Source organism: Brugia malayi (genome assembly GCF_000002995.4).
Source record: "Brugia malayi strain FR3 genome assembly, contig: Bm_v4_ChrX_scaffold_001, whole genome shotgun sequence".
NCBI classification, from domain to species: Eukaryota; Metazoa; Nematoda; class Chromadorea; order Rhabditida; family Onchocercidae; genus Brugia; species Brugia malayi.
The window spans coordinates 11393053-11405254 of record NW_025062479.1 but is presented as its reverse complement, the minus strand read 5'-3'; the positions used below and the strand labels follow the sequence as shown (position 1 = coordinate 11405254).

At 34.1% G+C, this 12202-nt stretch overlaps 1 protein-coding gene across 1 annotated transcript; it reads right to left on the bottom strand.

Annotated features, from left to right (window-relative positions):
• Positions 1–1286: 1286 nt before the first annotated feature.
• On the bottom strand, positions 1287–11847 carry Bm10482 (MOZ/SAS family protein; the record flags this gene model as incomplete). The annotated part of the gene is made up of 37 exons (XM_001893208.2): positions 1287–1446; positions 1651–1778; positions 1950–2167; positions 2442–2583; positions 3020–3195; positions 3329–3473; positions 3566–3677; positions 3804–3877; positions 3944–4138; positions 4259–4438; positions 4585–4749; positions 4887–4956; positions 5065–5205; positions 5323–5457; positions 5541–5638; positions 5784–5884; positions 5987–6115; positions 6228–6329; positions 6409–6697; positions 6974–7070; positions 7287–7371; positions 7448–7606; positions 7832–7925; positions 8031–8192; positions 8293–8361; positions 8515–8739; positions 8930–9068; positions 9365–9555; positions 9895–10039; positions 10190–10292; positions 10393–10459; positions 10616–10716; positions 10817–10910; positions 11052–11156; positions 11241–11378; positions 11514–11568; positions 11837–11847. 37 exons carry the CDS (start codon positions 11845–11847, stop codon positions 1287–1289), a joined length of 4800 nt encoding a protein of 1599 aa, XP_001893243.2.
• Between the last annotated feature and the right edge of the window lie 355 nt (positions 11848–12202).

The following is a 12202-nucleotide window of genomic DNA, read 5'->3' as shown; positions in this document are numbered from 1 at the left end:
TCAAAAAAAAAAAAAAAAAAAGCAGAAAAGCACTAAAAAGGTTAAATTCTAAAAATAAATTGTGAAGAGATTTAGTAAAAAAGGAAAATTAATTATAAAAAAAGAATTAGGGATGTAAATAACAATTTTTCTTTAGAAAATTTTCATAAGTGAAGGAAAACGGATAACAAATGACCGAATATGTTTAACACAAAGATCGGAGAGATTAATAGAAAGATCTGACACAGAGATAAAGTGCTTCATGAATTCTGTAAAATACTTTTTTTACATTATTCTTTTACACTAGGATTCATAGAGCTTCTATCAAAAAAAATTGTTCCATTTGTAATGTATTCCTATTTATAAAATTTCAAATCCATGGAGAAAACTAGAAATCAAAAATAGAAAAAATAGGTCTTCTAATGCTGTAATTTGGAAAAAGTTTCTTGAAAAAACAGTCACGAAAAGAGACATTGTTATTTGAAACACCAAAAATATTATTTGAAAAGGAAAAACCACTTAACAGGAGAAAATGAATTGAAAAACGAGTTTCAGTTTTCTTGCAAAAAGCAAAAAAAGACAATAGCAAAAATACAGCTTTTAACATAAAGATCAGAGAGGGAGAGAAAGCAAGAAAGTGCCCGTATACTTTTTTATAAAGTAAATAAAGTGCTAAGGTCCATAGCCAACACCCCTATTGTTCAAATTTAATTCCGAACTCCAACTACATGGGGTGATATAAAAGTGCATTATTAATTTCCTTTCCATTAAATTTGAAGATCAGTGTCTGGATGAAATGAAATGAAAATACGAGATCAGAAGGTGATACAAAGCAAACCTGTCAGAATGGGTTTTTTATTTCTTGTTGTTTTAGGACAGAAAGAAAAGCCACATTAAAGCCAGGTTACCCGAACAAACAATAATAATAGCAACGAAGAGATGTCAGTCATCGTCAAATATGGAGAAGAGATTTATTTCCTAGTTTGTTTTCTACTGTAAAGAAAAATCAAAATCATTGAATTTTATTGCCGGAAATGAATCCCTCATCCATAATAAAACGGAAGATGTACATACTTACTACAAAGGAAAATTCATGCAGAAATTGTTATATATACGTATATCAGGCAAGATATATTTTGAGTGATCATGAAAACAAATGACAAATAATAAACACTTGTTCACTGGATATAAATTAAGTATGTAAATACAATACCCACAATTCATAAAAACAGAAAAATTTTTTCTAAGAGATGCATTTTAAGAAGAAAGATAAGCTGCTTGGACCTTATGTAACCCAGGAATAAAGATTAATCATTCCGCATCATTGGCATCAAATACGGATGATAACCAGGTTGATAATAAAGCTGATTTGGTAATGCAAACTGACTACCAGTAGCTGCTGATGGCATACCACCACCAAATGCATCCATGAAATGACCCGAAAATGCGGCGGGCGGAGCAGGATATCTGAATGGAAAGAAAAATTACAAATTAATAACAGGTAAGTCAAAATCTCCCCTGCAACTAATTATTATTAACGAAGTTACTGGTTTTCTAACATTAACAGTTTAATGCCTTGTGAATTCCCAAAAGACGAAAAATAAGTAAATAAATAACAATAATTATAATGATTAAAAATAATAAATAATAATAGTAATAATATTAAATAACCTCCACGAAGCTGCTGTGTTAGCCTGACTAGTGTTTTGCAACTCCGAACACTGTACACCAATCATTTGCTGTGGAGTTACTGGTCCAATGGTTCCACTGCCACTTGATAGCGCCATATTAGCACCAGCCTAAAAATAGTTATGAAACACACGAATTTACTTTTCCTCACTTTTACTTATACCTTGAAAATCCGAGCAATTTTTCCAAAAGAAACACTGGAAAGGCCTACTCAATAAATACTATGAAATCTTTAGCCAAATTTGAAAAAAAAAAAAAACTTAAAACAAAGAAAAAATTACCTGATGCATACCACGAGGATACGAATACGAAAAGCCACTTTGAACAGTAGCTCCCATAGGATATGTTTTACCTATGCCACCTAAATGGGATGGATAGCTTACACTCGATGCTGGATAAGTTGCTGAAGCAGCTGCTGTTGACAAAGCACTTGGGTGAAACTGTGGATCAAAGTAAGCGGAGTGTCGTGAATTTGCATAACTGCCCGTATAATAAGATCCTGCAAAATGATGTCTTATTGACAAAAACGTAAAGAATGTCACTGCTACAGATTTTAATAAATTGATGGGTAATAAGTACAGAATTGAACAAAAAACATCCCCAAAAACACCAGAAGTTGACATTAAGTCGGTAATGACTCAGATTCAAGATGACCAAATATTGCCAGTCTCGAATTGCATCAGTATTATTTGGACTAAGAAATTTTTACGTGTAAATTTAAAGGCACGTTAAAAGATAATTAAACCGATGTGAAATATACTGAAAGGAAATACCTGTTTGGGGATGTGTAACCTGTGAAGGACCCATAAATGATTGTCCTGCGCTTGGTGCTGCAATTACATATGGCGAAAGTGGTGTTGGAGGTATAAACATCTGTGTCCTTTGAGTGTTTGAAGCATTTTTCGATGAACGGCTCTACAAAACAGAAATAATACTGCATAGAAAATTCTCAAAATACGCTATGCAATTAGTGGTTTCCACAAAAGAAATTTTTCCTTCTCATCTGCTCCTCATATACCCTTATCCATTATTCTACCAGTTAAACACTAACAAACAAACATACCATAACTTAAAGAACAACAACAAAAAAATCATTTCTCAAAGTTCTCCTTAAACTGTACTGCTTCCCAATCGCCTTTAGCCTATTTAAAAAAATGGATTCTATGTGACTAAATGGGTACCATAGTAAAGCCTCTTTTACACTATTACCATGTCCTGTATATAAGACATCATTCATAAGACCTCAGGTAGTATTGACATCGACAGTACGTTTTGTCATATTCATTAAACTATTACTCTTATTTTAGACTACAAATGTAAGGTTGTCATTGTGGCTGCCAAAAGAATTTACCTGATCCTTCTTAGAACTGCGTCGATGTGAATGATGCTGAGTTGCTGTTGATGGAAGTACTGTTGGTGTTGATGGTTTCACCATAGTTTTTGTGTTATTTGTCATCACCGGTGTTTCAGCCATCATAGTCAGACACATGTCGCCTGTCGTTGTAGCACAAAACATCATTTCCGAACCTGGAAATAATGCGCCTTGCTAATTCATCCAAAATCTGATGGAATCGCAAATTTTGACTGCGCGAAAGTTTGTGGTAGGATCATATCAAGCAGCAAATAATGAAATAGAATTAGACGATAAAGTCCAAAACACCTGGATGGCTTTGAGTTGACAGATGATGTGGAGTTGATGGGTTCGAACGAACGCTATTTCTATCGGTGGAACCAATGAAAACTTCTCCAGGACTTGCCTCAACTTGTGAAAGAGGAGTACGACAAGAGCCATTAGATGTATTGCGCTAAAACCCAACAATTAAGTGATAATGAAAAGATAAGATTTAGGTGATACATGAAAAATAATTATTAAATAACAGTTAAATTAAGGAAATACCTTTTGCAAAGAACAGGAAGGTGATACGAAGCTCTGAGAAGAGAGATCTGAATGGGTCGAGCTTGGTGGTAAAATCGGAGACTGATTAAGGATTGAATTTGGCTGACGACAGCTGTTATTGTTAAAATATGATTATTATCGAGATCATTCGTGTAGAAACCTTGACAAAGTTAATTAAGAAGTAAAATTTCATTCCTTTCTCTTCATCCTAAATCTTAAACTCTAGCATGAAACGTACTTTTGGAACATTGTATGTTCAACTGTTTCCACGGAACTATCTTTTCCGATCGATGTGACTTCACCTTTCTCGTCCTGAAACTTTAGAAATAATTTCAGATTTCATAATGTTAAAATGGAGACTAAGCTTAAACTACAAACCATATGGCCCATCTCATGTTCCTCATTTGGCAATGAAAGCATTGCTGGAGCTTTCGGAGGCCTATCCAACTCAGATGTCTCAAGCCTAAGTGGTAAAGCCTCCGATTTTCCATTTTTTCTGTGGTTTGAATGACTTAGTTCCTTTTGCTCTGCCTCACTTTCGCCTTCACTTCCAGCATCGCCACCTAAATTAACCTGAAAAATCAAAACTTAACCAGAAGCCAACTGCTTGAAGTTTTTTTTTTTTTTTTGAAAAGCATCCAATACTCTACGTATTCTAAGATTTGACCTTGAAAAAAATTAAACGTAACGAACCATTTCGCAAATTGTGTTTGTAATAGATGTAATTCGTGATGCTGAATTATTTGACGTGTCATGAGGTTTCGAAGGTGATGAAACAGCTAGCAAGTCGGGAGCAGATTTGATGGGCAGTGTTTTACACAGAGATGGTATTGGCTCGAGTTCTCTTGGACTATTCGTGTCACTATTTTCAACCTACAAGATACATGATTTTCTCAACAGGAAATTGAAAAATCCATTAAATTATAAAATAAAACAAAAGATGAAAAAAAGCATGACTAACAGTGCTAACAGATGTTAATCAGAAATTTGTGTATAACGCATTTTCTCGGAAAACATACCGGAGCAAAATTCGGCGACAACCTCGGCGGTACGTCTTCATCCTCCCCCTCATAGGCACTGTCATTCCCAGCAATATTTATACGAAGAAGCGGCATCCCGTTTGCAAAAGTGCTTCCGGAACAGCATGATTTATCCAAATTGTCCCATTCCTTTACCAACTTATCCTGCAAGTATGATGCTCACAATAGCCATTTCCATCAAATTACTAAAGAAAATTCCAAATCATCTCTTTTTTAAAAAAAATATAACACGTCACACAAATAAAAAGCTAATGGTTAAAACAAGAAAGTGAAGTTCTTACTCTGCCGTCCACACCATCTGCTTCCAATGTCGGCGGTAGTTCATCCTCATTATCAACAGTTAACTCCAAACTTAAAGTAGAACTTATAAATAGAGTTATTAAGGACAATAAAAATATCTTCGAAATTACCGACTGTCTGTACAATCCAAAAAACAAAAGTCGAACAAAGCAACTCCACCTTTTTTCGTTTTTATTTGATTGTTGAAGGTCAGCTGCAAATAGTTTGCTGCAATTTGGAATTTCGCTTCCTGGTTCTTGACTCACCCTCAATTCAGGAGTTACATGCCCATCACCCAATGGTTCCGGAGAGTTTGTGCAGCTGAAACGAGACTTTCAAATGAAAAAATTTTACCATTAGAATAAACTTCATACACTAAATAGAAACTCCTTACAGATTTATAACTAATTGAAATGCAATGAACAAAATATGACATACCTTGAAAACAACGTTTTTGAACTATTACTGATTCTGCGTCGCTTCAAAATTAAAACCGAATCATCAGATGATCCCTCAGAACCACTTGAATCAGCACTAGACCTTATGTGACAAAGGTGCAATTTATGGCAGTTTCTATAAATGAGCAAACATGACAAAAGAAAAAAAATCGACTTCTTTAAAATATTAAAGAAATTTTAAAAACTAAATAAACATACGAATTCATGGTTTTGACGGGCACATCCTTATGAACTGGAATAATATCTTGATCATTAACGTTATTTAGTTCGATTGATTCTACATTGGCCATACTTCTCTAAATTGAATCAATATTATCGCAAGGCATAATGACAAGCATCACTTTTACCTCTGCTTTTAGAAATAGAATTTTCTTCCTTGCCCTCTCTTACTTTTATTTCAAGTAGCGAAAATTCATTATAAAAAATCAAATTCATTCACACCTGTTCTCGTCGTCTAAAATGAGAGTGTGACACATGTTTCCTGTGAGAAGGCTTATAAGTGTTTCCATTTTTCTCAGCATCTGAACTAATATCGCTTAGATCTGGAATGAAATTTCTACATACAGAGTGTTCAGCGCTACTTCGTCGTCCAGCAGAACTGACTAGCATATTTCTGACTTAAATAACCACATTACTGAATTTACCTGATGAATCGCTATTGGATGATGATGGATAAGTATAAGGTTTAATTGCTACAGCTTTCTTCGTCCCACTTTTTCGAAAACGACGATTAGTAGTACTTCGTTTTGATATTTTTTTTTGACTCATCTCCGCTGAAATTTCATCACAATATACATACTTCTGATAATTTTTCAGAGTTTGAAAACTTGCAACAAGATAAACTGAGAAGAAAAAAAATTGAATGAAGTATAGCATTTATCCTACCTAAACGCATATTCTTTCTTGCTTCTTTTTGCAATTTCACATCATCATCATCAGAATCATCGCCGCTTGTTTTTCTCCAAATTCGCCCATTTTGCTTTCCATCTGCAACCAAAAAAGCTTGTGAATGATTGAGTACTCTCATTAATGTTAATAACACATGGAAAAGAACATACAGACGTACCCCGACATGTAGTTTTCAGACTCATTACTGTCTTTTTGTCTTCATCTGATGTATTATCATCAGACCGTTGCTTTTTCAGCATTGTTTTACCATTTTTGCTTTTTTCTCGAAAAAAACCACGGTTTGTTTTGGATTTCTGCATATCATTACCAACACCTCCGTTCTGCATCAAATTTCCACGATCACGCCGTACTGTAGTTTGTTGGAAAGGACTAGAAAAAGGGGAACGTAACGCATAGGACGACCGTTCACCATATTCCTTTGAAGGCGAATGTGCAGTTGGTAACCACTAAAATGAATGTTAGGTAAATTCAAACTAAAACACCTGTCCTCAGACTGTTGAACACTTCTCATGTCATCTTTGAGTGCAGAAGTGAATAAATAAATAAATGAAATTCATGTTTGGTAGCAAAATCATCTTTGCAGAAATTACTTAAAAATCTTTTTTTCATCTCAAATTATTTATTAAATGTAAACTGTAAACGCATGTAAACTCTTAAATTTTTCGTCAAATTATTCAGAACCGAAACTGCTCTAATTTTTGTGATATTTACGTCTAACTCACTGATAACTTCGTTTCATCCAACCAAATACGCTTCATATCATTCTTAGCCTTTGTCCAGTGATTCTTTAACATTGTCATATTCAATGTAATTATCATCCTGAAATGCTGTTCTACCAGGTAGCATATTAGCAGAATACGTCAGAACCTGTTTCTGTGCACATTTTAAACTATAACAGAAACACAGCCAATATATTCCAAAGTAAGTACTACTTAACAAATATAATAATAATCCGGAAAATACAGTACAATCTGTAGGTTATTTGCATCAGCTTCTGTCTACAGTTTTGGAACGTCACAGTTAAAAAGGACTTACTGAGAATTGATTCGCTGAAGTAGATTCAATGACTGCAATGTTTCCATAACATCGTAAACCGAAATACCCGTCCCACGTGCAATACCTTAAACGCATTTTCAACTAAGTAATTTGAGATCTGCAAGACAACCACCATCAAAAATTTAAGCAGAAAAATATACCTCTCAAAGTCAGTCGTTTTGTTTTGTCGGGTGCAACAGTTTTATAAAGATATTCACAAATAGCTGACTGCCAATAGCTTCTGTAGGACAAACGACCCAGATCTGACAAAGGTCTTTCCGGTGTTCCAGTCATGCCTTCCTTCCGACTTAATAAAAAGCCTACAATCCAACAGGTATCGTTATGGTTTACAAAACAGAATGGTATATTTATCAAAGTATCAAACTGAAAAAGATTAATGAATTTTAACTTGTAAGTTACGAAAAATGAGATTTTCGGGATTGGCAAAAATTAACATGGAAAGAGTTCAAGATCCTTGCAAATTTCACTAAGCTAGTTGATACTTTACACTTTTACCAGCCTATTCTGACTTGATAAAAACTTACTAAAATCAATCAAAAACCTTCCAAATCCTTGTCTCTGATAGGAAGGTAATGTCATGATGCACGACAGATTATATTTTTGAGCACTGTATTTTTCCTGAAAGCCAAAAAAAAAGAAAAAAAAAAAAAAAAAAAAACATGGCATGATGATGTTTAAAAGCGTATAAATGCTGAATATGCCGAAAACTGAAGAAAAGCTTACTTTAGAAAAGTACCCAACAAAATGACATCCACTATTATCATTTTTCGTAACTACATAAAATAAAAACGGCTCCACATCATAGTATAACGTTTTGTGATCCAAAAATAATTTCGCTAGGAGGCAAATATTTTGACAGTAAATTCTTGAACAATAACCATCTACCTGAAAAAGTCGCAACAAAATTTATAGAAATTTTTGAGTTTGGTATAATCAGTTTTACAAATTCTTCTGCTTGACATACTACTACTACGAAATTCTATACCTCAAATACCGAAACACTATCCTTCCGGTATATTTCATTGCCCGGGGGGTGTCGAAGTTGACATCGTTCCTGGAAAAATTAAATAAGAACATTTAAAAGTCCGGCAAAGGCACTAAAATTCTTTGAAACTCTTTTTACAATAAAAAATAAACCGCGACTGTAAGGCAACCTTGATTTCTTGCCAGATTAGATTTGCATTAATAAAACAACGCAGCAACATACCGAATGCCTCTGTCTCATTTCCAAACTTTTCATGTATTTCATACAATATTCACACAAATATAAAATTGAGAGCTGTGCATATTCCGCTGGATATGGTGCAGAATACCATGTTTCGATTTCAAAATTGCCAATCCGAATTGATTTTGGATTTCGTGAGCACTCAGTCGCATCATTGAAAAATTTCTGCTCTCCTGAGATACACGTACCGAGGGTAGTGTCAATGTCCTGGAAATTCAGAACAGAAAGTTTATCTCACAACGAAAACACCAATTAGAAAACCATTGGATTTGTCAAAAATATCCCCTCAAGTTTTCTTTCAAAATTTTTCTTAAAAAAAAAAAAAAAATCATAAAAAACGGTATTTTCAAAACATGAGAGTGATCAACTAGTTTTATGTAGAAAAATTAAAAGACACCAATCCAGATAAATTACGAGCAGCATTGTATAATTCTCGATCTTCATTAGTTATAGTCACCGGTTCTGCCAACGAAATCGTTCTTCCTGTCATGTTTAATTCGTCCAAATGAGGCTGACGAAATGATACCACACGTTTCCTAAACAAGAATGCAAAACAAGAAAGTGATAAACACCATGATATAATATTTTGAACAAAAGCAAAATGATCATAGAAGCAGAAACTTATAGAGAATCGACCAATCAAAAAAACACGAAATAATCATTCACGAAATCAAGAAATAAAATGCTTTTAAAAGGCTAAACTTATCTAGGAAGTTCTCCAGTTAAATAACTGCACACTTTGGTTCGATGTAAATTAACAATGAAAATGAAAAATAAAGTCAGAAACATAAATCAACTAAAACTTACATTCTGAATATTTCAGAAAAAAAACCTTGTTACTAGACGAGGAGATAATGACTGGCGTAATTTCAATCGTGTTTTATGCGACTTGGCCTTTCGAATGATCGAAGCAGTCCGCAGCCTCCGCTGTGATGCAAGTCCTTTGGGAACCAAACTTTTCAAATTGGATGACGGCTGCAGTGATACATGTCGTAATCCAGAACTCCGCAAGGAACACCCAACCTAAGAACCATTCTCATAAAACGTTCACAATCTCAAATCAGTACAAGGAAATTTTCGGAAAGCTTTAAAACATAAAAATCCATCCCTTAAAATAAAAAAAATTGTGTAACCCGTTGCGAGGATTGGGATCAAAAATATAACAGAAAACTGAAGTGAAAATTGCATGCTTATGTGTATAACGGAAAATTCTCAATTATGAATTAACCGCTGGAACTTTTAACTTCATCATTCATGTGGACAATAAACTGGCATTAAAGGCATCATAAGTGAAAAACTGATGAAAAAGAGAAAAAAAAAAGTCGAAATTCCAAAACTACAAAGAAAAGGATTTGGTTTTACCGGAAATGATGTATTTTGAACTGCACGATGCTCCGCCACTTTTTCGTTTATTCGAATATATATCGATGATGGAGAATTTTGATATGCTGCTGGTTCACTTACATATGTTGATTGGCGTTTCTTGCTTGATGGGTGTACAGTATTCCTTGAAAATATTTTCTTAAATATTTGCTGCGCTTTTCTGAATGAATTGCAACTTTGCAACTAATAAAAGTAGGTAAGAAAGCAATTCGCTCATTCGGCATTCAGGTTCAGACGGAAAAATGGAAAGACGGATAAATAGATAAAAGCATACGGTCGTTGTTCAGCACTAAGAAGTTCATCCTGTGATTCGCTCGATATTACAGCTGTGCTGGTATGCGGTTGGTGTATACAACTTGGGGAAAATACACCGTCTTCTGAATAGAAAATTTTAATAAAATCATGAAATCACAGACTACTTATCAACTGCTCTGTAGTACCTCACTCACACAATAACTTCATACATGAAAAACGAACCATGAATATTGCTACTCTCTCCACTTTTTGTTCTTGTGCGGCCACCAGATAGATGAACATACTGCCCCTGAAATGCGAATATCCGTTACTTCACATCTCAACTTCCTAGAAAAAAAGTGACAGAATTGCTTCTAGAACATGTGTGAAAAAAACTGACAATTAATAATGAAATAAAAAGACAGAAACAATTAGATACCAAGCGCAGGAAAATAATAAAATGTACTTTGGAAAAAGTCCGTCTCTTTTCCGAAGCTGCACTAAAATATGGAGACAAGGCATCAAAAAGTGCATCCGTACGGCGATGTGGTGATGGTGTTGATTGTCCTATAAAATGAAAATCCTTATATAGATTATGATTAGTCAAATTTCTATTAATTTAAAAACAATTTTACATGCATAAATCAGAATAACTCTTACAACCTACCCGATTTTAAAGATGAACTTATAGAAGGTTGCAGAGAAATAGGCGACTGCAAGTCACTCTGTTTCGTATCAATGGAAATAGCAGAAAAGTGATGCTGAAAATGCAAAAAATTCCAGTTATGTTTTGGTTTATGGAGTAGAAATGATATGCAAATGTGATCATTTTTCATACAGGTAAAAAAACAATCGACTGTTTGTAACAAGAAATTTAAAAAAGAATAACATCCACAACTTACAATTTTGCTTCCCTTTCTGCTAATTTCAGAAACATTCTTTTTGATGTCTTTCGCTGTAAACTTTCTTACTAGTCTCGGACTTCGCTTTCTCTCTTTGTTGGAATCCTGAAATCCGAAATCAGTGGAAATATAGTGGGGGAGAATCTGAAATATAAAAACTCATTAAAATTCAATCTTGATATTTTCGACCTTTTTTGATTCGATGCTCTTGTATGATGCAGCCCGTGATGACGAAGCGCCAGGTTCAAAAGTTTCCAACGAGAATGATGACTGTGCAACTCTAGAGCGTCTCTGATTGGTAGGAGTGAAAAATCGTGTCAAGCTATCCTCAAAAAAAGAAAATACTTCCACTACAAGTATTGACAAAAAAAAAAACTAGATTCCTCATTCATCATTTTGTGTAAAATAAGAATATTTGCAAAGAAAAAAAAAAAGAAAAAATTGTAAAATAGAATGGAATACTTGCAGATGCTTCAATTCACTCGACTTTTCAGCAGGAATTTCATCCGCACTTTTCCTGAAATTTTAAAATTTCGTCTTTCAATTTCAGCTTTAACTTCACGATTCGTGCTCGTTTAATCTGTCTGTTATATTAACATCTGTCTGTTATATTAATATAGTTCTTTCAAACTTTTTAATGCTTCGAAATTTTTTTGTTGACTTCTGCGGGACATGGCTCATTTAGGGATCATTATAAAACGAATGAAGTCAGCGAATAACAATGTAATAAAAGTAAAAAACAGATATTATGTAAAGTAAACATAGAAATGAAATTAAATACCTACCGCGCGGGCATTACAAGATGACAGTTACAGTTCAACTGGATGGAAGATTGGTAACACTCCTTATAGTACAAAAGTATTATTCCTGAAAAAAAAAAACACTTCGTAGAATTTTACATTGTGGGAGAAAAAAAAAATGAGTTAAACACATGATAAGATGAAAGACTTTGAAATATCAGATGAAACTAGTCGACCTTTAAGCATTATGAAGGCCATTCGGGAAATCTACTCAACACTACATTTGACATGTAACTCAAAGTCAGGAAACACACTGTAATGAAGCTATATACTAACCGTAAATACTGAAACTTCCGGAACCAAGAACAATGCAATTTATGTTCTAGTAAGTAAGCAGCTAATAAATAATTC